Source organism: Antechinus flavipes, chromosome 3 (assembly GCF_016432865.1).
Source record: "Antechinus flavipes isolate AdamAnt ecotype Samford, QLD, Australia chromosome 3, AdamAnt_v2, whole genome shotgun sequence".
Lineage (NCBI taxonomy): Eukaryota > Metazoa > Chordata > Mammalia > Dasyuromorphia > Dasyuridae > Antechinus > Antechinus flavipes.
Window position 1 is genome coordinate 400,690,349 of NC_067400.1, and position 23,979 is coordinate 400,714,327.

Here is a 23,979-nt window from a genome sequence, read left to right on the forward strand (position 1 = left end):
AAAAAATATTTACAGCAGTTCTTTTCAGGGAACAAAGAAATGGAAACTGAGGGGATGCCCATCAACTGAGAAATGGATGAATAAAGTGTAATATGTAATTATGATGGCATGCTGTGCTAAGAAATGATGAGAAGGGTATTCTCAAAAAACCTGTAAAGACTTCCATGTACTGATACAAAGTGAAATGTACTATGCACAAAGTAACAGCACCATTGTAAAATGATTAGCTGTGAATGATTTCACCATATTTGCAATACAATGACCCAAGAAAACTCTGAAGGACTTATGATGCAAAATATTATCCATACCCAGAGAAAGAACTAACTGCATCTGAATACAGACTGAAGCATACTTTTTTAAACTCAATTTATCTTGAGGGTTTTTCTTGGTGGGGGGGGGGGGACAAGAGGATCTATGTTTTCTTTGTTTTCTGAAAAGGTTTTGCATAACTTCGCATGTGCTACATGTATGTGGAGAATGGAAAGGAAAGAAGAGAGACAATCTGGAACTCAAAGTTTTAAAAACATGTTAAAATTATTGTACATCTAATTGGAAAAAAGTAAAATATTAAATTACACATACACACACTCATGAGCAATCCTCACCCTCTACCCCCATCCTCAGTTTGCAGATCAGGAAGAACCTGAAAGAAATTGAATGATTTGTTCCAGAACAAAGAATATTGGCAGAGCCAAGTTTAGCACATGTTTTTCCTAAGCCCAACATTCTTTCCACTATATTACACTGATATTTCAATCAGTAAGGCCTGAATGATAAACTATTCCTCAAGAAATAATCATATCATTTTCTTGTCTATACAACATAACAAATTAGGATTGCAATTCATTCATTCATTCATCTAGCAATAACTGACCATTTTATGGTAAGTTGCTCCTACCAAGCACTGTGTACAAGAGATAAAAGATGATTAAGATTTCTGTCCTACCTATATGTGCCAAAATGTTTGTAGCAGCCCTATTTGTAGTGGCTAGAAACTGGAAAATGAATGGATGCCCATCAATTGGAGAATGGCTGGGTAAATTGTGGTATATGAATGTTATGGAATATTATTGTTCTGTAAGAAATGACCAGCAGGATGAATACAGAGAGGACTGGCGAGACTTACATGAACTGATGCTAAGTGAAATGAGCAGAACCAGGAGATCAGTATACACTTCGACAACAATATTGTATGAGGACATATTTTGATGGAAGGGGATTTCTTTGACAAAGAGACCTAACTGAGTTTCAATTGATAAATGACGGACAGAAGCAGCTACACCCAAAGAAAGAACACTGGGAAACGAATGTGAACTATCTGCATTTTTGTTTTTCTTCCCGGGTTATTTATACCTTCTGAATCCAATCCTCCCTATGCAACAAGAGAACTGTTCGGTTCTGCAAACATATATTGTATCTAGGATATACTGCAACATATCCAACATATAAAGGACTGCTTGCCATCTAGGGGAGGGGGTGGAGGGAGGGAGGGGAAAAAAATCAGAACAGAAACGAGTGCAAGGGATAATATTGTAAAAAAAATTACCCTGGCATGGATTCTGTCAATATAAAGTTATTATTAAATAAAAATTTTAAAAAAAAAGATTTCTGTCCTAGATGGCCTTACAGAGCCTTAAAGTCATAGGTGACCTAAGACATGCAATAACTGTAATAAATGATGTTAAGGTTTGCAAAACACTTTACATGTGTTATTTCATTTGATTTCTGACAACAACCCTGAGAGGTAGGTTTTATTTCTGTTTCCATTTTATAGTTCGGGAAACTGAGACAAAAAGAGTTTAACTGATTTGCCCAAGGTCACACAGTAAGTATTCAAGGTGGGATTCAACTTTATCTCTTCTTGATTTCAAGTTCATTATGCCAAGAATAATCCATTTGTATGACAGATGTGAAGTGACCCATTACTAGGGGTATATGCCAAAAATGTCAATTAAAAAAAAACAAAACATTTAATTGGTTTAAAATGAGACTACTTCCAGAAGTAGAGTGATTTAAACAACCCTCCCAGAAACTGGTTTACAGTTGTTAAACTAGAATTATTTACTAGAGAGAAGTGGTTCCTAACCATATGTAAACTTTGGCTCTGTCCCTGTCCAAATCAAGAGAAATTAAAAAAGAAGAGATTTTACATTGCTACCAAAGTCTATGATTATATCTGTGATAATTGCAATGAGTTAGATTTTCCCAGTGCTTAAATTTCATTCTAGTGGTAAATGACAATTTACCTGAGATAGAAATAAAAAGGTAATTTGACTTAAGTCTATGCCCATTTCACTCTAAGCTGAATCATTGTTCATTATTCAGTTTTGGCTATGGGGATTTTTTTGATTTGGGACTAGTAGGTACTTACCTCTAGAAATAACCAAAATTTCTTCTAACAATAGATGACCTCAGGTCAATTCAGTAATACAGGGGCTGGGTCAACAGAAACAATTGCCCCAGACTATTTTGGATGTGTGTTTTAGCCAACTTGGTAAATGTAGTGAACCAGTCATTAAACTCTACTCCCCATTTGCAAATTATATTTCTCAGAATACGGACTCCTGTTTCTACAAATGAAGCATCTAGAAAATTTTTATTAGAATTACAACTTTAAGAGTCTAAGTGTAATTTAAAATTACAATTTAAAAAATGACGTTGGACACTCACAGCAGTTTTACCTTAGGGCTAGAGACATAAGTAATGATATTAATAGAATCTTAACTACTGTCCTACCCCCAATAATTCTGTCACTCTACCTCTTGGACTTCATTAGAACAAATGGGCCTTTTCCTTAATCTAATCACAGGGATTTTTGCTATGCATTTAATAGTACTGAAAAATAATTGGAGACTATCCAATTTTCCTGCTCTGTTCAATTCTCCTGTTTTTTTTCTTACTTTCCAACTGAATAAAAATCCTCATTTCATTCTTCTGGGTTGCCCCTTTCCCTTAAAAAGGAAGTCCAATGTATTGGTCAACCTGACATCTGGTTGGGGATGGGAGGAAGGAAGGGAAAAATTGGAACAAAAGGTTTGGCAATTGTCAATGCTGTAAAATCACCCATGCATATAACTTGTAAAAAAAAGCTATAATTAAAAAAAAAAGAAAGAAAGAAAGAAAAAGGGACGTCCACAGGGTGCATCATCCCTTACTCTAAGTAAACACTCCAAATAAATGTTCATGCTTGATTTGGAGATGGTTTGAACCTGAATTCTTTAAGAGACAATATCAAAGCTCACACCTCAGTATCCCAACATCTTTGGCATATCCCAACAATATGATATGAGTTCAGTACTTAGCATCTTTGGGAGTATGGAGGAAGGTGGCATTTACAGATCCATGATTTCATTGGCAAAAAAAAAATTTCTGGTATAACTCCCTCAATTGATACAAATTAGCCACCATCTATAATTTATGGTCTTGAAGAAGCTTATGGGCACTAAAAGGGAGACTTGCTTTTGGTCACAGAAATAGGATGTGTCATAAGAAGATCTCGAACCCAGGTTTTGTTACCTCTATATAGTAGGTACTTAAACAATATTTGTTCAAGTGTTGAATTGAATTGAATTCACTCACACTTCCCCCATATAATGGAACACCCATTTCCAAATTCAACAGTCTCCAAGAGTTTCTAGCTCTATTTTCAGATCCATAGCAATATGCCAACATTTACTAGTATATCATTTAGTGCATTGAAACAATTTTTAATATAGTCCAAAAAAGAAATGCTATTTTAAGGGATTATAAAAAATGTTTATTAATTTGAATTTTAAAAGTTTGTCTAATAGAAAGCTCTAACTGTTCTACAATATTTTACTCAAAGTACTTGGCTACAGAGTTTGTGATTATGACTTTAAAAACAGAGCCTTAAATATTTTGTCATCATTGGCTTGAAAAGACTACAAATATATTCCTCCATTCTATATTACGCCTAAACAGATGAAGGAATTTTTTCCTAACATGATGAAAATAGAAGAAATACAACATGAATTGGTTCTTGGAAAAATTTATACCAAATTACCATCCCTAGGGAACAAAGTGAGGTAACCTTAAATATCTATGGGGTGAATGGAGTTTATGAGCTAATATTACTTGAGTACATACAATTTAAGACACTTGCACAAAAATGCAATCTCCTCTTCTACCTTTTCATAGAGAAGCCTCTTGAGAAACAGTAGCAGAATTATGATTCAGTGGAATAGGGGTGGTCTTTTCTGCCCTCTGGATTAATCAAAACAAAAAAAATGCTACTTTCTAGAAGCTCAAATACAGATCTAAAGATTTTCACACTCACTCTGAAACTATCAAATTGTCAATAATGTCAAATGTAAATGACTATCATTCAACCAAAAGTCAAGAATTAGATTACTTGCATAATATTAACATTCCATCTATGGTAAAATTCAGAGTGAATTTTATTCTTATTTGAAAAGTTGAACAATTCTGTTTAGTCTTTCCTATAATTCAAGTCCAATTCAAGTCTCAGCTCCTCCCTGAAGCTATCCTTCATTTTTCTACATTATATCAACCTCTTTATTGTTTAATTTCTATGGTACCCAGACAGATAGTGAGAGAATCATAAAATCAAAGATTTAGATCTAGAAGCAACATAAAAGCTCATTTAATCCAATGATTAGAGAATGAGTTCTCTAAATGAGAAGATAGAGAACAAGAGAAGTTAAAGGCAAGAATAGAAATAAGATTCCAATCCAGGTCCTCAGACTTCAAATACAGTTTTCCTACTATATCAGCATGAAATACTTCCTCCCATTTCTATTGTACTCATCTCATTTACTCCTTTCACCATTTATTCACCTGTTTTGAGTATTCTTTCTCTAGGATGTATATTCTAACAAATTTTTATCCAAGCATATTTGTACTGCCCAATTCTTCCTATAATCACCACTGGTCTCATCATATAAAGTATTTTTGTGAGAGTTTCTCTGTGCATTCACATCATAATCCTCTGAATTGTGTTCTCTTGAGAAGAAATAACTGAACAAAAGAAAGAAAAAAAGAAAAATAGTAGGTCACTGAAAGAAAACTTCATGCCAGCGTACTGGACCTGGCATCCACACAAAGCTCTTCATTGTTTGAAAGATTCACTCATTTTGAAAGAGAGAACCAAAAGATGTAAAAGAAATAGAAGGTAATGGTCTCTCTATTCTTTCCAATTCACTCTGATAAGAGTTTTAAAAATCGAATATTTAGGAAATATAAAGCCTTTTACACCTAATAAATCTGTAAGCATATCCCTATGTCAAATTTAGACATCCATATCAAATAGTTTATGACAGATAAGAAAAATCTGGAAAATGAATTTTTTCCAATAAAATACATGGGAAAAACCTTTGGTTTGTGAGGTTTTTCTATCTTTTTCTTTCAAATCCTAATATCAGCAATTTTTCCATAGCTGTTTTAAATAGATTTCTCCCATTCTCCAATGCATGAAAAGGAAAAGGATAGGGGGAACATTCTTGAGATTTTTTTTTAATAATAGGTATAGTAATGAGAACTGACAAAAAATGATCTTGTGGAAAATTAAATAACACCACTTTGTATCACTTCTGATACAAAAAAAGAAAAAAAAAGAAAAACTGTTGACAGAGAAACCTAAGATTTAATTAACTATGGAGTTAGGGACAATTGACTTCATACTTTAAAAGAAAAAATTAACTAGATTTTAGAATTCATTGACAGATAATACTGATTAAATGCTGGATTGAGATATGTGAACTAAGCTGAATTATTAAAACATTATGCTGTGTGATTCTGGCTAGCACAGTACTGAAAAACAATCATAACAGCTTAGGCTTTTAAAGGAAGAAATATATTTATCTACAACTCAGAGGCTAAAATTTCTTATTCTTTTCCAAGGTTTGTACAAAGAATATCTTGGGGAGTGCAAAGTAACTGTAAACTAAATGAAACTTCAAAGTAAGTAGGAAAGTACTACAAGAGTTAATAATGTAATCTTCTGTTTGGAGGTCATAAGTATTGTTAAAAAATTTTGGTTTCCTTTTATTACTACATAATGCATGCATGTGTACAATCTCAAAGACTTCAGCCAATGCTGAGATGATCTGGGTCACTGGCCACATTTTTTGCTTAGGGAAAAAAAAGAGACATGGCTTTTTAAAACAACACCATTCTCTAATTCTCCAGCAAAAGAAAACAGATACTTCATAACATTCATACTAAATGTGGTTCGTGTTTAGTACCTTTAACTACATGTCATAATCATTTTTTAGATATTTTCTTTTAATGTTTTTCTTCTAAAAGCATTTTCTTAATGTAATTTATTTCTCTAAGAAGAAACTAAGTTACTATTAAAACCAAAACCGTTTGTTCTCAGCACTTCTCTGAAAAATATTTTATCTTGCACATATATCATTTCACTACAATTTGAGATAAGTGAAAATTAAACAATATTGGATTTATTCACTTTCCTTACTGCAATGAATTCAAAACAATCTCTTTCTCCCTGCAAGTCCCTCCATCAATTTCCTAATCATCCTGTCTCTGAAAAGAACATAAAAAGGGCTATAACTCCAGAGTAAAGTTATCCATTGACAAGGACTTAGTGTATCAATTCTTTTGAATTTTGAAACAAAGCTGTGAAAAACTCTTACTAGCAAAAAGCAGAATACTAGTAAAGCTCAACTAGAGCTTTCAATCTTTATGAAAGATTTTATAGTATAAATGACTAAGCTTATTGTCCTTTTTTATTCTAAGGATCAAGAATTTTTTTTTTCATTTGGCAGATCATCTTAATGAAAATTTGGATTCCAAAATGTAATTATGGTAATAATTTTCTCAAATAAAATGCCAATATTATTTGATTTTCAAATTTCTTAATTTTGTTTATTTAATGAATATAATGATAAATAAGATGTTATCAGATCAAGTGAACAAACAGATATTAATCACTTTCCACATATCAGATTTGTGCAAAAGTTCTGGGAATATAAATATATAAAAAAAAGAAGAGTCTGCTCTCAAGGCACTAACTTCTCAGGTGGAAAAGATCACATATAAAAGAAAGCTAAAAGGGGGCTGGATAGGGAATTGAGAAGGAAGTTCAGAGAAGTAGGAATAAAGAATGATAAGGAAAAAATGAGTGAACATGACTTATAGGCGGCACTTTCTCTAAATGCAGATTGCTTAAGGTAGAAACCAGAGTAAAGTCCTGCAGGTGCAGAGATCTTTCTGCAGGGTGAGAAGTCCACAAAGACAGAAGGAACTTTCATGGTGATAAAACAGCTGCAACATTTTGGTTGGGAGGGCACCCACACATGCGCATGTGTGCGCACGTGCACACACACACACACACACACACACACAATTTGATAAACTCTATATTTTCAAACCACAACAAAGATAGTATCAACCTCATTCAGGTTTCTTATCTGGTCTTCTAAGAGACATGTTAGAAGTTCAGCAGGTTAATAACTATTTTCATCCAAATACTCCCATTATTCCTCATTATTAAGTAATAATCCTGGGACTTATCCCTAGACTAATCTTACAATTATTATTGATTCCAGAAAAATTGCAAAGTCAAAATACCCTAGAATTGTTGTTTAAAAGGAATCAGAACGCTTTAAGAATTTTTATTAATCACATAAAATCTCTGGTTGAACTAGAAGTTCAAAATGTGATAGAGTTTATGATCATACTGTTGGGGATTTTCCAGGGAGCAAAAAGAAGGCAGTGATAAATAATAGATATTCTCAAGAAACTAGACAACTGATTGGCATAGTAGTTAAAGCACTGGGCATGGATTCAGGAAGACTCAAGTTAAAATCTAGCCTTAGATATTTACTACTTGTGTGACCCTGAGCAAGTCATTTAATTCCAATTGCCTCAGTTTCTCAATTGTAAAATAAGCTGGAGAAGCAAATGGCAAACCATTCAAGTATTTTTGCCAAGAAAACCCCAAATGAGGTCACAAAGAGTTGGACATGACTGAAATGAATGAACCTCATAATAAGCCACAAGAAAACTAGGGGAAGACTACCAGCATATTGAATGAACACATTGTGATGGACTTACAGAAAGGCATGGACAAAAGTCATATATATAGATAAATTCTCTTATGAGCTACATTGGCCGAAGAAAAAACAAGAGTTCTTAAATCATGTGTTTCAATTTAGAGCTAGAAGTGCAATGGCATAGGAGAAAGAGTCAGACAATCCTACTTTTTAGCCTTTCTTTAAATTTCCCAGATATTTGAGACCTAATTTGAACTCAGGTTCTCCTGACTCTAAGACTAGTGTAAAGATTGAGTAAACACTCAATATAAATAGGCAATAATATGTTCTTTTACTTTTATATTCATAAAAAGATGCTATTAGTCTCTGCTCTGATATCCTATTTACTGTACAAATATTTCCAAGTTAGAAAGTGTTACTGGCTTTGAAGTTCACATCCTGAATCATTTTTTCTATAACAGTGAACAGCCCATCATAGCTTTCAAGCTTTTACAATTGTAAGTCAAAAATAATGATCTTTCTATAATCACTAGTATTTTGGATTATTCATTGCTATAGGAAAGGAAAACAGTATAAGTTTTTATCTATGTAAAAGACATATATGCTCTTAGAAATAAGGGAACTAAAATCCACAGTGCTTATAGCTTGATGTTTATGTTTCTAATTTTTAAATATGCTTTAGTTTTAGTAACTTTAGTTCATACATCCTGAAGCATTAAAATTGCTCACGCTTATCACTGGATTCTTCCCAAGCATTACACTTCCCAAGACATCATTCTCTTGGTTGATTTGTCAATTGTGTCACAAGCCAGATTCCCAAGGAATGATATTTAAAAAGTAGACCATTAAAGGAATGAAAAGCATTAATGTTCCTCATATTATTAAAAATCATACTTAAGGTCTTTCAAAATAGGCAACTCTGGAACAAGTATCTCTTAACAAGGATATACAAGATGAATACTTCCCTAAATATTTATATTAAAAGGATTTGTAAAAATCTTCTTAGTTGGCTGAAAGTAAACTTGTCTTCAGCTTTAAAATTAAATTAATATAATAATACAAATTAATTAATAGCACAAGTAAATTAGGAGAATATAGAAAAATGCACCTTCCAGGTCTGTGGATAAGATAAGAGTTTATGATCAAACAAGAGTTGAGACTTTTATGGAAAATAAAATGGATAATTTTGATCACATAAAATTAAAAGATTCTGCACAAATAAAACTAATGCAGCCAAAATTAGAAGAACAGAAAATTGGAAAAGTGTTTTATAGCAAGTCTTTTTAACAAAGACCTAATATGTTAAATATACAGGGAACTGAGTTACTAAGAACCATCTGCTCACTGATAAATGGTCAAAACATAAGTGCAGGCTGTTTTCAGAAGAAAGCTATCAAGAGTTACATTTTAAAATGTTCCAAATCACAATTAATTAAAGAAATACAAATTAAAACAACTCTGAGGTATCATTTCACACCTATCAGATTAGTGAACATGACAGAAAAATGAAAAATGATAAATTCTGGAAGAGTTGTAGAAAAATACACTAATACAGTGCTGGTAGAATTGTCAACTTCTCCTACCATTATGGATAATAATTTCAAACTATGCTTAAAGGGCCCTGAAATATCTCTACTATGTCTGTACCCAACAGAGATCAAAGAAAAGCAAAGGACCTATATGTACAAAAACATTACAGTAGTTCTTTTTACAGGGTAAAGTATTAGAAACTTAGGCTATCTCTATCAATTAGGGAACAGCTAAACAGTATGTAATTGTGATGGAATACTACTGTACTATAAGAAATGACAAGCAGGATACTTTTGGAAAAACCTGGAAAGACTTATATGACCTGCTGCAAAGTGAAGTGAGCAGAACCAAGAGAATGTTGTAGATTGTAACAGCAATATTGTAATGATGATCAACTGTGAAAGACATAACTACTCTGCTCAAGTCAGAGATCTAAGACAATCCCAAAGGACTCATGATGAAAAAATGTTATCTATCTCCAAAAAGAGAACTGGTGAACTCTGAGTGCATATTGAAGGATTTTTCCCTCTTTATTTTTCTTGCTGGTTTTGTTTTATTTTGTTTTTCCAACATTGCCAATCTGGAAATATGATTTTGCATGACTCCAGATATATAATTGATATCATATTGCTTGCCTTCCAATGGGTGGGGAAAGAGCAGACAGAAGGAACTAAAAATGTTTCAAAATCAATATTAAAAATAAATTTTAAAAATGAAGGGGAAAATTTAAAAAAAAATGGAGCCCAGAGTTTACACAGATGGATTTGGATGGTCATCAAATGAATGCATTTCTTTAGAGAAAAAGATAGCATTATTATGTCATTGTGGAGTAGAGAGCCTGTGACTTAGAGAGGATCATATTTTTGCCTTTTTTTATATCTTCAGTGTTTAATACAGTTTTTGAAACAATGCTTGATGATGAATTAAATGACTGACCACAGAGTTGTAGTGCCAAGGAAGAAAGAAAACAGTACCCTTAGTCCTTTTTTGGTAAAAACTTTTTTTTCAGTCCATTTCACATAACTGAAAACCTATATAAACCTCTCATATAAAAAAACTCCCTTTGATATCAAATCAACTCTTCCTTGATATCATTTCCCTCTCTGGAATGGTAGCAGATCAACAAAGAAATTCAGAATTATATTGGAAATAAGAAATTATAGCAAAAAGAAAATCATTCCATGTAGTCCTTCCTCCTTGCCATTCAAACTATTATTATGCAAATCTTTGATGGATTTGGTTATAGATATAATTGTTGTTTTGTTGTTGTTTTTAAAGAACCCTACTGCTCAAATTTTTCTCTAAATCTAGAGTCAACATTTTTTGTATTTAGCATTCCTTTTAGGGCTATCTAGTGAAACACCTGGACCCATTTTCAGAATAATTTTTAATGAGCAACTGAAAGAAATGTTAATGAAGTTAATGAAAATGAAAATGTAATTTTTTTGTTATCCATATTAAAAAATCTCCAAAATCTTTTTAAAAGTCTGTAGACCCAAAGTCAAGAAAGCTTATCATAAATAATAACATATATGCTAATGAAAATATTAGAAGAGAAAATAAAAAAGAAACACAAAAATATCAGTCAAGAATATTTTAGTGATTTATAACTTGGAAAAGTAAAAAAAAAAAAACACACAAAAACTTCTATCACTGAAATGATTGACTACTAATTGGTCTGACTCATCTTTCTTTCCTACGTGATTAGTTATATTTTAAAAATCAAATAGTCAAAATTTGAGATTTTCCTAGAAATCTAGTTTTGAGGGCATGATCACTAGATTGGGAGATTGAAAAGCTGTTTTCCAGACAAGGCCCCAACACTAATTGCTTCTGAGACAATTAGAAAGTCAATGTTTCTTCATGGGCTTAGGGTTTCTTATCTGTGAAAAGCAGGCATTACATTATTCTCCTGTTCTTTTCTATATTCTACTGAAGAAATCCAGCATGTTATAAGAAGAGTAAAAGTAGTAAAAGTAGTCTTATCTCTTCCTTCTTTGAAGGAATCTAGGTCTGAATCTGTGCCTACACCATATGATTTGAGAGGCCAACACACATGCAAAAAATCTCACAAAGATATCTTTAAATCCCATAATTTGCATCATTCATTAAGAATCCTTTAAATATTCATGTATTCTAATATATAAAATTATAGCACCCATGCCTTGGGGCAATACTGGTTTAGAGTTATAAGACAGTTTGCCAAATTACAGAAAGATGGCAGAAGATTACAAATAAGATCGCTTCTCTCCAAAAATCCCAACAGAAACAAACAAATAAAAAAAGGGTAAGGGTGGGGAGGTGGGGAGAGTGGCAGAAGCCATCAGAAAGTTTCTAATGCGTTCCAGTCATGCCAGATCATCCCAGATATATGCAGGTGAAACTAGAAAGAAGCTAACAAACATGTGGAACAGATTTGCCAGGATTCCAAATCATCATCAATTACAGTGGAACTTCTGAGTACAGACTCTTAACAACGCAATACCTGAAAAGCCACATGAGAAAGTAGAAACAATATTTAAGATTATAAAGTCACTAAGAACTTCTAGGCCTCAGGAAATGAACACACAAGAAATCTGTACCACAGGTGAAACAATAAGAAACAAAGTACAAGTTGAACTATATCTGAGAAACCATAAATTACTTCTAATTCATTGTCATGAATGAAATTTAACAAAAATATAAACTGAGCCAATTCTCTGAGCACAATATCATTTATTACCTGATATAAAGGACAGTTGTGATAGAAAGTGTAATGACAAAGTTCCAAGCATGATCAATCATTGCTAACTATCACTATTAGTTAGGCTAACAGTATCTAATAAATTGAATCTTTTTTTTTTTTCAATGACCAAAGGTCCAGAGTGAGGAACAATAGGGCTTTTTAAACTTAGGTCTTCCTTTTCATAGACCTGAAAGTGTCATTTGAGCTGCCCCAGACAAAGGCAAAGTAATCTCAATTGGTAGCCATTTTAATGGGGAGGTAGGTTAAAAGTGCTCAGTTACTCCCAATTACTTCCTCCTCTGGGGAGGAAGTGGGAATTAATTCCCCAGGTGATATGATTAGTTTGCTTCTGGGGAAAGTGGTCTGGACTTCAGAGATAGTTGATTATGATTATTATCTGACACTTAAATAGTGGTTGCATTATAAGACCCATCTAGAAAACTTTGGCTAGAAAAACAAAAGCCTTATTCTTGTTTAACCTATCTATGTAGACCAAATCACCTTTAACTTTGATTGGAAAGCAAGGACAGGAATGGTTCTGCTTGTAAGATAAATAAAATTAAGGGTCCCACTTGGAAGAGATCCACCCAAAGCTGGTTAATTAGCAGATGATCACAGAGTAATATTGGTTTTTAAATAATATAGCATTATTTACGTACAATACAATTTAAGTATTAATTTTTTTCAACCTCAAGGTACTGAGAGAAAAGCTCTTAAGTAAAAACAAAATAGTGTTCATATAGGCATTCTTTATGGCTGAAAAGATTATAGAGGTGATCACAGTCTAAGAAGAATCAAAACTGCAGATGACCCAAAGAATAATCAAGAGCTTAATTCTGTGGTGAGCATTAAAATATGTACACATAAAACAACATATAATATCATCCAGTTAAACATATATTTATGTTCAGAACTGAGGTGAATCGTTCATGAAAGGAAGGAAAAAATAACCAATGGTCAGCTTTCATACTACAATGGTATTTATAGAATGTCAGAAGACCTAGAAAAGTTTTCAAAATTGAGGCAGACCTTCTATTGAAAATTATGGCATGACATGGACAATAATCACATAGAATGAGAAACTATGAATGGATTAGAGTCTGTACTAGAAAAAGTACTCACACTGATAAGTCCCCAAGTCCATTGTAGTCAGGTTAAATTACCTGAGAGAGAAGATAACAGTCAGCTAACACATTAATACAACTTTTTTTTCTGATTAATCCACTGCCACCTATGTCCCAAAAGTATTGGGACACACAAGATATAAGTTCTGGTGAAAGGGAAAAGGAAAGGGAAAAGAAAAGGGAAGACTTGAAATATGAAATATGAGGTATTATAGTGAAGAACCCTAAAAAGATAGAGGTTAAAGGACACCAAAAGTAGTAATCAATAAGTAATGATTTTATGAAGAAAACTCATGGAATAAATGATTGAGTGAATGAATATAGCATGAAATAATCTGTTCCCTTCACAATACCCATGGTCTCCTTTTTCTTCTGATTGTACTGCTCTAATTTGTCCATTTTACTTTTGCCTTATCCATTGTCTATTTTCCACTATTGATTGCTCCATTATTTAGTTCTTTTTCCTTTTTTTTCTTTCCATTATTTATTTCCCCCTTTTGTCTCTTATCCAATTCAAATCTCATTATGGAATGTGCATGAACTTGTCAGAGGAAAGGGATATTACAGTTAATATAAAATAGAAACTACCAAAAAATACTATTCAAATGGAAAAGGGGAGGGGAAGACATAAAATTTTTACTTCAATATATATATGAAGGAAAACTACTTTGGTCTGAATACACTTATCTTTATTTTTATATTTTAAATGCTTGTTGATGAGTGGACGCCTATCAGTTGGAGAATAGCTGAATAAGTTATGGTATATGAATATTATGGAATATTATTGTTCTATAAGAAATGATTAGTAGGATGATTTCAGAAAGGCCTGGAGAGACTTACATGAACTGATGCTAAGTGAAATAAGCAGAACCAAGACATCATTGTACATAGCAACAACAAGATTACACAATGATCAATTCTGATGCATGTGGCTCTTTTCAACAACGAGATGATTCAGACCAGTTCCAATGGCTTGTGATGAAGAGAATCATCTACATAGAGAGAGAACTGTGGGAACTAAGTGTGGATCACAATAGAATTTTCACTCTGTTGTTGTTTGCTTGTATTTTATTTTCTTTCTTATTTTTTTTCTTCTGATTTGATTTTTCTTGTGCAAGATAACTGTATAAATATGTATGCTTATATTGGATTTAACATATATTTTACCATGTTTAACATATATTGGATTACTTACCACCTAGGGGAGGGGATGGGGAGGAAGAGGAGGGGAATTTGAACATAAGGTTTTGCAAGGGTTAATGTTGAAAAATTATCCATGCATATTTTTGAAAATAAAAAGCTTTAATAAAAAATGCTTATTGGTTTATTCAGACCTACTTTTATCAGACAAAAAAATGAAAAAACGTAACAATTCTTAAAATTCAAATAAGGTCCCTGAAATCAGGGTGGGAAAAAATATTTACTCAGTTTACCTTTTTAAAAATTCAAGAAACTATGTTATGTATTGTCTTAAAACAAAAACACCAAATACATTTTCCTTGAGCATCAGTGCATGGCAATATGCTCACACAAGCAGTGGGAAAATGGCTTAGTCATGATTTATACTTAAGTCTAACATCTGGGTACATGTAAACATTCAAAGGATAAACTAATCCTTAAACTGTTGTTCAGCACAACAGATGTACATTCTTTACTGCTAATGTATAGTTTCTTTTCCCTTCCTTCAAAATACTGATGCTGACAAGTCCCATTTCATCTTTCACATCACTCTAACAGTTTTCTGACTCCTTTGCCTTGTTAAAAATTGCATATCAGCTTATATGCAGATCTTTTTTTAATAATACAAGGGGAAAAAATTAAATAGAAACATTCTTCTATATCATAAATAGAATGTCTTAAGGTCTAAATGGAATAAAATAGCATATCTAGTTTTTATACATTTTCCCCACTTCTCTTCAATAAATTATAAATTCTTAGAGGTCAGAAACTAGTCTCTGAAAACTGTTTAGATAAAAATCATTATGTAATAACTAGCTATACTCAAAGTTTCAAAATTTCTGATTATACATTTAGTTGGTTCTGCATGCTTACTTGATTTTTTCTTTCTTTTTTCCCCCCAGAGGAAAGGACAAAATTAATCCTTTCTAAATCAAGGGTTCTTAGGATCATTTAACTTTTTTAAAAAACATTTTTATAACTATTCTGACAGAATTGTTTTCCCTTATAATTCTAGACATTTTATTTTATACATTTAAAAAAATATTACTCTGAGAAGTAGTCCTTATGCTTTATGATACTGTCAAAACACGAATAAAAACTATTTTTCAAATGCACTTAATCCTGCTTGCCAACAGGTTCAGAACTTAACAAATAACATTCATTTGCTGAAACTACACTTTAAAAATATAACATAAAGAAAATAAAATATGATTGTTTCCAGATTCATTGAATTTTGAGTTAGCTAAATGCACACTGGGCCAAATGCCTGAAAGAACACTCTCTATGTTGCCATGTGCTGCACTGTAATCTCTGAAATTAAATAAATAAACATATCTGAACAAGTCCAGCCTGCCAAAACGGAATTATGGTATATTTCATTTTAAAAGTATACAACTATTCTTCTGGCTAACAGACTTGCTCTGACACGTAACATTCTGAATCACAGGTGTTTTCCCATTTGTTGTAAAACTGAAGTAATCACCTACACTTGGGTTTTTCCAAATGTTAGCCTAAGGCAAGATAAGAAAAAAAAAAAAAAGGATTTAATATAGATGCATTTAGAGAGAGGAAAGTATACTGTTTTCCACTAACCCATGGCAAAATTAGAGAAAAATGATTTTATGGCCAAGCACACAAGCAAATAGAAAAGAAATATTAATTAGTAACATATGGTACACATATATTAACTTAATAACAATATTGACTCTGAATCACAATCTTCTGAAAGACAGAATTCTCTTTAATATGATCCTTTCTAGCTTCTAAAATTCTAATTCATACATACAAAGAATTTTGGAGCTAGAAAGAATCAACTTAAAATTAAAATATGGGTTATGTTTTATTTATTTACTCTTTTGTAAAAACAATAATCTATTAAATCCTATTGTAGACTTTGACAACTAATTACTACAATTCCAATTTATACAAAACTATGCCTCATAGAAATATCATAATATTTGTTTGAGATTCATGAAAACTTTCTAATATATGTGCATACAGAATCCTACATATATGTTTGTGCATATGTTTCCCTTTCATCAAAGGTTGTTGCTTACAAGTGCTAAGTAAAAGTAGAATTTGAGCTTTACTACTGATCATTTTTCTATTCTTCTTCCCTAACCTAATGGAACAATGATGGCACTAAGCTTTGTCCCAGTGGATTGTACTCTAATGTTATGAAAACAACAAAATTCCAATTTCCCAGAAAATTTTGGATTGGAATAAGGACATACATTTTTGAAGCCTTAAAAGTTTTCTTTTTTAATCCTCAAAATATTCTTGAGTTTAAAAAAAAAAGATGTCTAACTGGTTTTGATAGCACAAAACAAAGCTTTGAAATTTTCATACTTGTTGGGACTCAGTTCTTACTAGAAGTTGATGAAAGAATACTTTAAATTAGCAGACACAGGATCCAAAATAATGTTTTGTTCTGCCTACAGAGTAACTCATTGATCAGAATAGAGACCAAATTATCACCAGCTAAATATTTAAAACAACATTGTATATTTTCTGGAAAAGGAGAAAAATATATTTTAATGGAATTGAAAATTCAGAAACGTTCAAGGGAGGATCCCACTTACAGGAAGTAATCTTTCAATTTAATTGCTAAAACCTAACAGCTGAAATACATTAAGTGAAGGGTCAATTATTTCATATTTACCTGTTGAGTCAAATTCCACTGGCTTGCACATTCGATTAGAAGACCAGCTGCACTTGAGCACTTGTCCTCCTTCTACAATGCCTGGTTGAGTAGTGTTTGCTTTAGGAGCTCCAACAAGAAGGAACATCCTATACAAAAAAAAAAAAAAAAAAAAAAAAGATTTAAGATTTGACATCACATAAATTAAAATAAAGCTTTCTATTCTTTTGACATCTTTATTAAATATCAGACACTGAATGATCACAATGTGATACATGCTATTTGTTATCCAGTTCTTTAGTCTTGTCAGTTCTACATGACTCCATGGACCCTTTATCCATGGGATTTTCTTGGCAAAAATATTGGAATGGCTTGCCATTTCCTTATCCAGTTTGTACCCATTGCACAAATGAGAAATTGAGGCAAATAGGAATTAAGTGACACAGCTCATAAGTATGTGATTTTAATTCTGAAGTTTAATTTTACAGAGATAACAATGCTTTTAATTAGTAATATCATGATCGATTAATCTAGTTTTAAAAAATGTGTTTTTAAGCAGTGGTACTCTAATTCAATAAAGATTCACAATAGAATCCAAGAAATCCTTCATTTGTTGAGTACCCACTGTATTCAGAGCACCTTAATGAAATTAAATATCACCAAGAAATATTCACTTTTAAAATTTTTGGTGGTTAACTTACCTGAAAACTTTGAAGAGCTAGAACTACACAAAATAATTCATCTAGAGTAAAAAAAGGTCAAGAATCTCAACAGAAATAATGAGATCTCAAGATCTCAAAAGATCTCAAACTATACTGCAAAGTAGTAATTATCAAAATAATTATTTTGTGATTGAGTAGCTTTTTGGTCATGTCTGATTCTATGACTCCATTTGGGGTTTTCGTGGCAAGGATACAGGAGTAATTTGCCATTTCCTTCTCCAGATTATTTGACAGATGAGGAACTGAACCAAGCAGGGTCAAGTGATTTTCCAGGGTTACACAGCTAGCAAATGTTTTAGGCAGGATTTGAATTCACAAAGAGGAGTCTTCCTGACTCCATCCTCTGTACTCTATCCACTGTACCACTTAGTTGTCCAAAAATGGTTTGGTACTAGTTAAAAAAGAAATATTGATCAGTGGAACAAATTACGTATACAACACGCAAAAGCAAAACAGAACAACAACTTTATAGCCTAGTGTGGGATAAATCCTCAAATCTCATCATTATTTAACTGAAAAAGTTGTAAAACAGGACATTAATTTGACAGAAATTAGATTCAAATCAGCACCTCACACCATATACTAAGATAAGCTTCAAATGGATGCCTGACCCCAAAACAAAAGGTCACATGTTAAACAAATTAAAAGAGTGAGCAAGCAGTTTCCTTTGAGATCTTTAGATGAGGCAAGAGTTCATGACCCAACAAGGGATAAAAATTAGTCACAAAAGATTACACTTTCAATTCTGATTACATAAAATTATAAAAGTATTTGTATAAACAACTTACAGTACAGCTAAGATTGGAAAGGAAACAATTAACTATTAAAATATATTTTTTAATTTAAAGAGAAACAAACATTGAACTAGAAAGATTTTTTGCAACAAATTCTCTAATAAAATTCTCATTTTCAACAGATTCAAATTTATAAGATTAAGAACTAATCTCCCAGTTGATAAATGGCCAAAATAATATATTTTCAAAGGAAGAAATACAAAATTTTTATGCATGTGAAAAAAGTTCCAAAACATTAATAATTTAGAAAAATAGAAAATAAAGCAACTCTGAAGTTTAACCTAAAACCCAGGAGATAAGTATTTGACAAAATACAGAAAACGAAAATGCTGACAGGAACTAAAGAAAAATAGGTACATCAATGCACTGTAGTCAAAGGTATTACAATAGCACCATTTTTAGTGCTATTTGGAATTTTGTTCTATGTTTAAACTTATATATTTACTTATAGTAGCTTTTTTGATGGCAAAGAATTGGAAACTATGGAGGTGCTCATCTCAGGGGAATGGCTAAATTCATTATAGTATATTAATCTAGTGGAATATGATTATTCTGTAAGAAATGATGAACAGTTTAAAGAAATTGGAAAAGATTTGCATGAACTGATCCAATATGAAGTAAGCACAACCAAGAGAATACTTTATATATTTAAATACAGAACAACGTTGTAAAACTAAAGAATTTTGAATGACTTCAGAATTCTGATCAATGTCATAGATTTCAGAGGATATTCAATTAAAGAGAATGCTATACATTTCAGAAAAAAAAAAATTTGATGGACTAAATAAGCAGAATGGTATGCCTTTTTAGCCATGACCAAAATGGGAATTTATTTGGCCTGACTACCATATGTGACAAAGACTTTTTTCTTTATTTTTTAGGAGGAAGAAGAAAAAGTTTTTTTAAATGTTTGTCAATTGAAAAAAATAATCTAAAGTATTAAAATTGATATAAAATTTGGAACTGGTATAAGGAATACATATATCTGAACTTGTGATTTCATCTGTATGAAGCACTCCATAAACAGAAATGTCTCCATTGAACCAGAGTAATGCATTTGTAATTGTCACATAGAGCACTGTCAAGTTAAGTAATATGCCCAAAAGTCAAATATGCAGACTGAATCAAAACAAGTCTTCTTGACTCCAAGACAGACCTTCTAGCTACCTCTTATTTACAATTTTTTTTTATCTGAATTTGATCAACCTAAATTGGAGTGTCTATTTAACTGAAATTTTCATAGGGAAAGTCTACTTTTTAAACTCCTAAAAAATGAAGTAAACAAATCATTTGAGTTTTTCTAGCAAAGTTAGAATATATAGTCATTTAAAATATGGAGGATCTAAACAAACCAGAATCAACTCAATTCTATTAATATTCATCTCTTTTAAATGCATCCACTGTGGGCAGAATTTGTTTAAAAAAAAAATAACCTAGAACATTTAATAGCTACTTGTATGAATCATTAGGTTACTGGAAATCTTCTGAGTTTGAACTTACCTCCTACACTCAAATTCCTACTCTACTCATCTTAAAATGGACAAAAATAGAAAGAAAAAAAGGCAAAGCCACTAACCAAATCCCAGCTCAGTTTTTGAGTTTTGTGCAATTATATTAAAACTTAAAGACTTTCTCATCAGGATAAAAATGTTGAATCTGGAGAGTTATGGTGTAAGAACAGATCCTTTCCCAGAACCAGGCTTCCATCTTGGTCAATTCCACACCATTTCATCACCATGTTTATATTTGGCAACATTCATCTCTCCTCTCCTCCCACCACCGCAACCTCAGACTCTGATAGGTAATTTCTCTTTTTTTTTTGCCTAGATCCATGCCTCCATGTCACTTCCTAGCCATCTTTATACTATATTGTGACCATTCCTCTTTCTAGATCTCGTTTTTGGGTTTTCTCCTAAACTTCTACTTCTGAAACCTATGACCAATATGATGTTTGAAAGCCAGAGGATCTCTCAAACCTCTCCAAAATAAGAATTATACACAAAAGAAAAACTGCTTCAGTTATACATGGTTTGAGGATGTAAGGATATAACAACTAGAAGTGGTAGTAGTAAGAAAGACTAATTCCTAATGTGCTTGCCTAGCTTTCACTCCCTCTACCATCTGCCAGGCTCTGAGGGGACAAAATTTCTACAACAGAACTAAATTCTGTCCTTTTTTTATTCTCTTCCAATGCACAGAGTCAGAGATAGAAAAAAGTAAGAAGCTTGCTCCACCAAGGACTGTAATTCAGCAGCATGGTATGCCGTAGTAATGTTCAGACAGAAAACTAAACAGAATCAGTAGGAAAGTGTAGCAGGGTGTTAGTATATGAGGTGATCCCCCCCCAAAAAAAAAGTATATGAGGTGACCCTACTTGGCCTGAAGGAAATGGGACTAACTTCCTGTTGAGGTCAGTTCTCTCTCTTAGAACAGAAACTAGGCCAGGGAAAAGTGAAAAGCCTAGGAAAGGAGGAGGCTTAGATATCTTTAAGATCCATCACTACAGAAAATGGTTCTCAAAGAGAAAAAAAAAAATCAGGAATTCAGTGATAGGAAAACAAAAGAGAAAAAAAAGACTGAAATTATCAAAGATATCAGAACAAATATCAATTAAAAACCTTGAACACATGCAGATAAATCAACAGGGAAGATCTGAACAGCAGAAGGACATATGACTCCTAAATCAGCTAAACAAAAAATATATCTAAATAAATAAATATACCTTTAAAATTAATCAATATTTGATAAGACAGAGAGGACTTTATGGATTCTCAAAGGAGCATGGAACCACAGCAGGAAATTACTGAATACTTCATCAAGAGAGGAATCAGAATTATGAAATCAAAATACATGGCCTTCACAGCAGAAATAATCAGCAAAATATAAAAAATTTGAATTCCCAGTGCCAAATCACATCAAAGAAACAAGGGAATTAATAATTCAATGAAATGCAAATTTAAAGAAGTAAAGAATGATCAAGAAGAGGGAAGGGAAAAGCAATAATCTTACAAGAAAACTGGTCTTTATAAAAGCAAAACATTGATTTCAAAGACTCGATTCACATGAAACAACTTAAGAATAGGTCCCACAAAAGGACAAAGTCCAAAAAAAAATCATAATGCAAGAAAATTGCCCAGAATTTTGAACAGAAGGTGTAGGGAAGGGAGTGATAACAGAAATAATTGATAGATTGCCTCCAGGGGAAAACAAAAGGAAGAAGAAGAAAGAATGTATTTTTTGCTTGCTTGCTTCTATTTGTATTCCTATTTATCACTTATTACAGTGCCTGACACATAGTAGGTACTTAATAAATGCGCTTTCTAGTGAAAAGCTATGTGATGTTAGAAAAATCACTTAACTTCTCTGGAATTCAATATCATCCTCTGTAAAAATGAGAGGTTTAGTATTTATGATTTCTTAGTTCCCCCTCTAGTTCTAGATCCTATAATCTCAAAATGAATAACCCAGCACATTTACATAAATGGTTTCTTGACTAACTGTGCCTGAAACAGAATGAGATAAACTGAGTGAAGACCTCTAATGGGAATGTGGCTTCAATCTAGGCCTTAATTGTGACTTGAGACAAGTTGACCTATAGCTAAAAAGCTGCAGGTGTTCCATTGTCTTGGATTGTTTGACCATTTCCCCTCCTGTTCCAGCACCTCTTAATTAGTATTTAAGTACTTAATGGATAAAAAGTTTGTTATTTACTAATATTCTTTTGTTTCTGGGATAGATTTCCCAATTTAGGGTATAAGTCTGGACTCCCCCAGACAGTGAGAGAAAAGGTCAGAAGTGGGGGTGGGGGCTTCTGATTAGGGTCTATAAGACCTTGTGTTTTATAGTTTGCACTCTGCACTGTTCTACTGACACCTTGTCTGTTGGGAGTTGCTTTTTCTTGTGAAATCGTAATAAATCTTTTTTTTTTTTTTTTTTTTTTTTTTTGCTTTTTATCTTGAGTCTCTGATTTTAATTTGGATAAAGGTTTCTGTCCTACAAAGTTTGGGGCATCATCTGGGATATTTCCTATGCGTCAGGGGTCTCTCCCACACCAAATCTTTGGACAAGCATTCTCTAGAAAGTTTTCCGGTGGTCCTTAGACTTGGCTCGGTAACTCCTCCTCCGACTTGAGTAACTTCCCAAAGAGAGAATTTATCCAAGAGAAAGCAAAAACAGAAGTGGGCTAGCAAAGACAGAGGATTAATCTGTCTCAGGAGATAAGCCAAATGAGAAAAGTTTGAAAAGAAGATAAGATACTGTGAACTTTGGGAAAGTAACAACCCAGATAGGGCAAACAACTGGTGGGGAGGAAAGAGACTCTTAAGTGGTTAAGAAGACTTTTCTTTTGCAAGAATTGATGAACTGATTGGGTGATTGGGAATGGGATCAGGAGAATTTAGGAGGTTAAAGTCCATAAAAGATTCCCTTTTCCCTTTGATATTGGGAAATTCTAACCTGTTTGAGTCTGTAAGAGTTCTCCCATTTTCCCTTGGCAAGATTGGGTGAGTCCTCCATCACAATCTAAGTTAACTGGTTCTAAAAACCTATTTAATATCCCAGGAAGATAACCCTTTAGAAAGAATTGGGATGAAGTACCAAAATGTATATGGAATTAAATACTGTTGTTTCCTTTGGGCAGGTGCCCCATGCTAAGGAATTGTCAATCCCCCAAAATCTAGAAATAAATTCAAAGGAGCCTTCAATAGCCAGTCATCAGACTCTGGCTTCTGCTCCAGAACCTCCCTCCTCAATTCCTTCCCAAGGTAGGGCCAAGAATGGGAGCTTGATTAATTTAGAAAAGTTTGTTTTTCTGTGTGTAAGAGCCTGTGTTGGGGTTCAATCATGTGAAGAATTCACAATAGACATTCTCTCTGGCAAAAGACAGATTTATTTGGAGGAACAGGTTACAGACAAAATGAATAGATGGTTAATGTGAAAAAGAGTTGGGAAAGCATATGAAAGACAAGTTCCTCAGTGGAACTCACAATTTCCCAGTAGAAAGGGAGTACCCCAAGAGGTTGAGATATGCCATTAGCTGGCAGGTTAAATTCTGAAAAAAATACTAAAAAAGTTATTTAGCTGTAGAAGGGAAAAGATTGGGAAGCATAGTGGAGTTAGGGGCCTCATGGCACAGGAGAAGGGAAAAAACACCACAAAGCAGAATGCTTCAGTGGGTTGATACAAAGGAAAGTAGAAACCATGAAATTTAACTTCAGGGACATGACTGGGATTTCCATGGGGGAAAGATTGAACAACCTGGAGAGGGA

General features: G+C 32.8%; 1 protein-coding gene across 2 annotated transcripts in view; it reads right to left on the minus strand.

The window, feature by feature from the left end:
* The window catches only part of ITGAV (integrin subunit alpha V), a 128,221-nt gene that overhangs the window by 90,716 nt on the left and 13,526 nt on the right, over positions 1-23,979 (minus strand). For both annotated transcript variants that reach the window (XM_051986060.1, XM_051986061.1), the window contains exon 2: positions 17,218-17,345. In XM_051986060.1, coding sequence (XP_051842020.1) covers positions 17,218-17,345 — 128 coding nt within the window. The remainder of the gene's footprint in view (positions 1-17,217; positions 17,346-23,979) is intronic.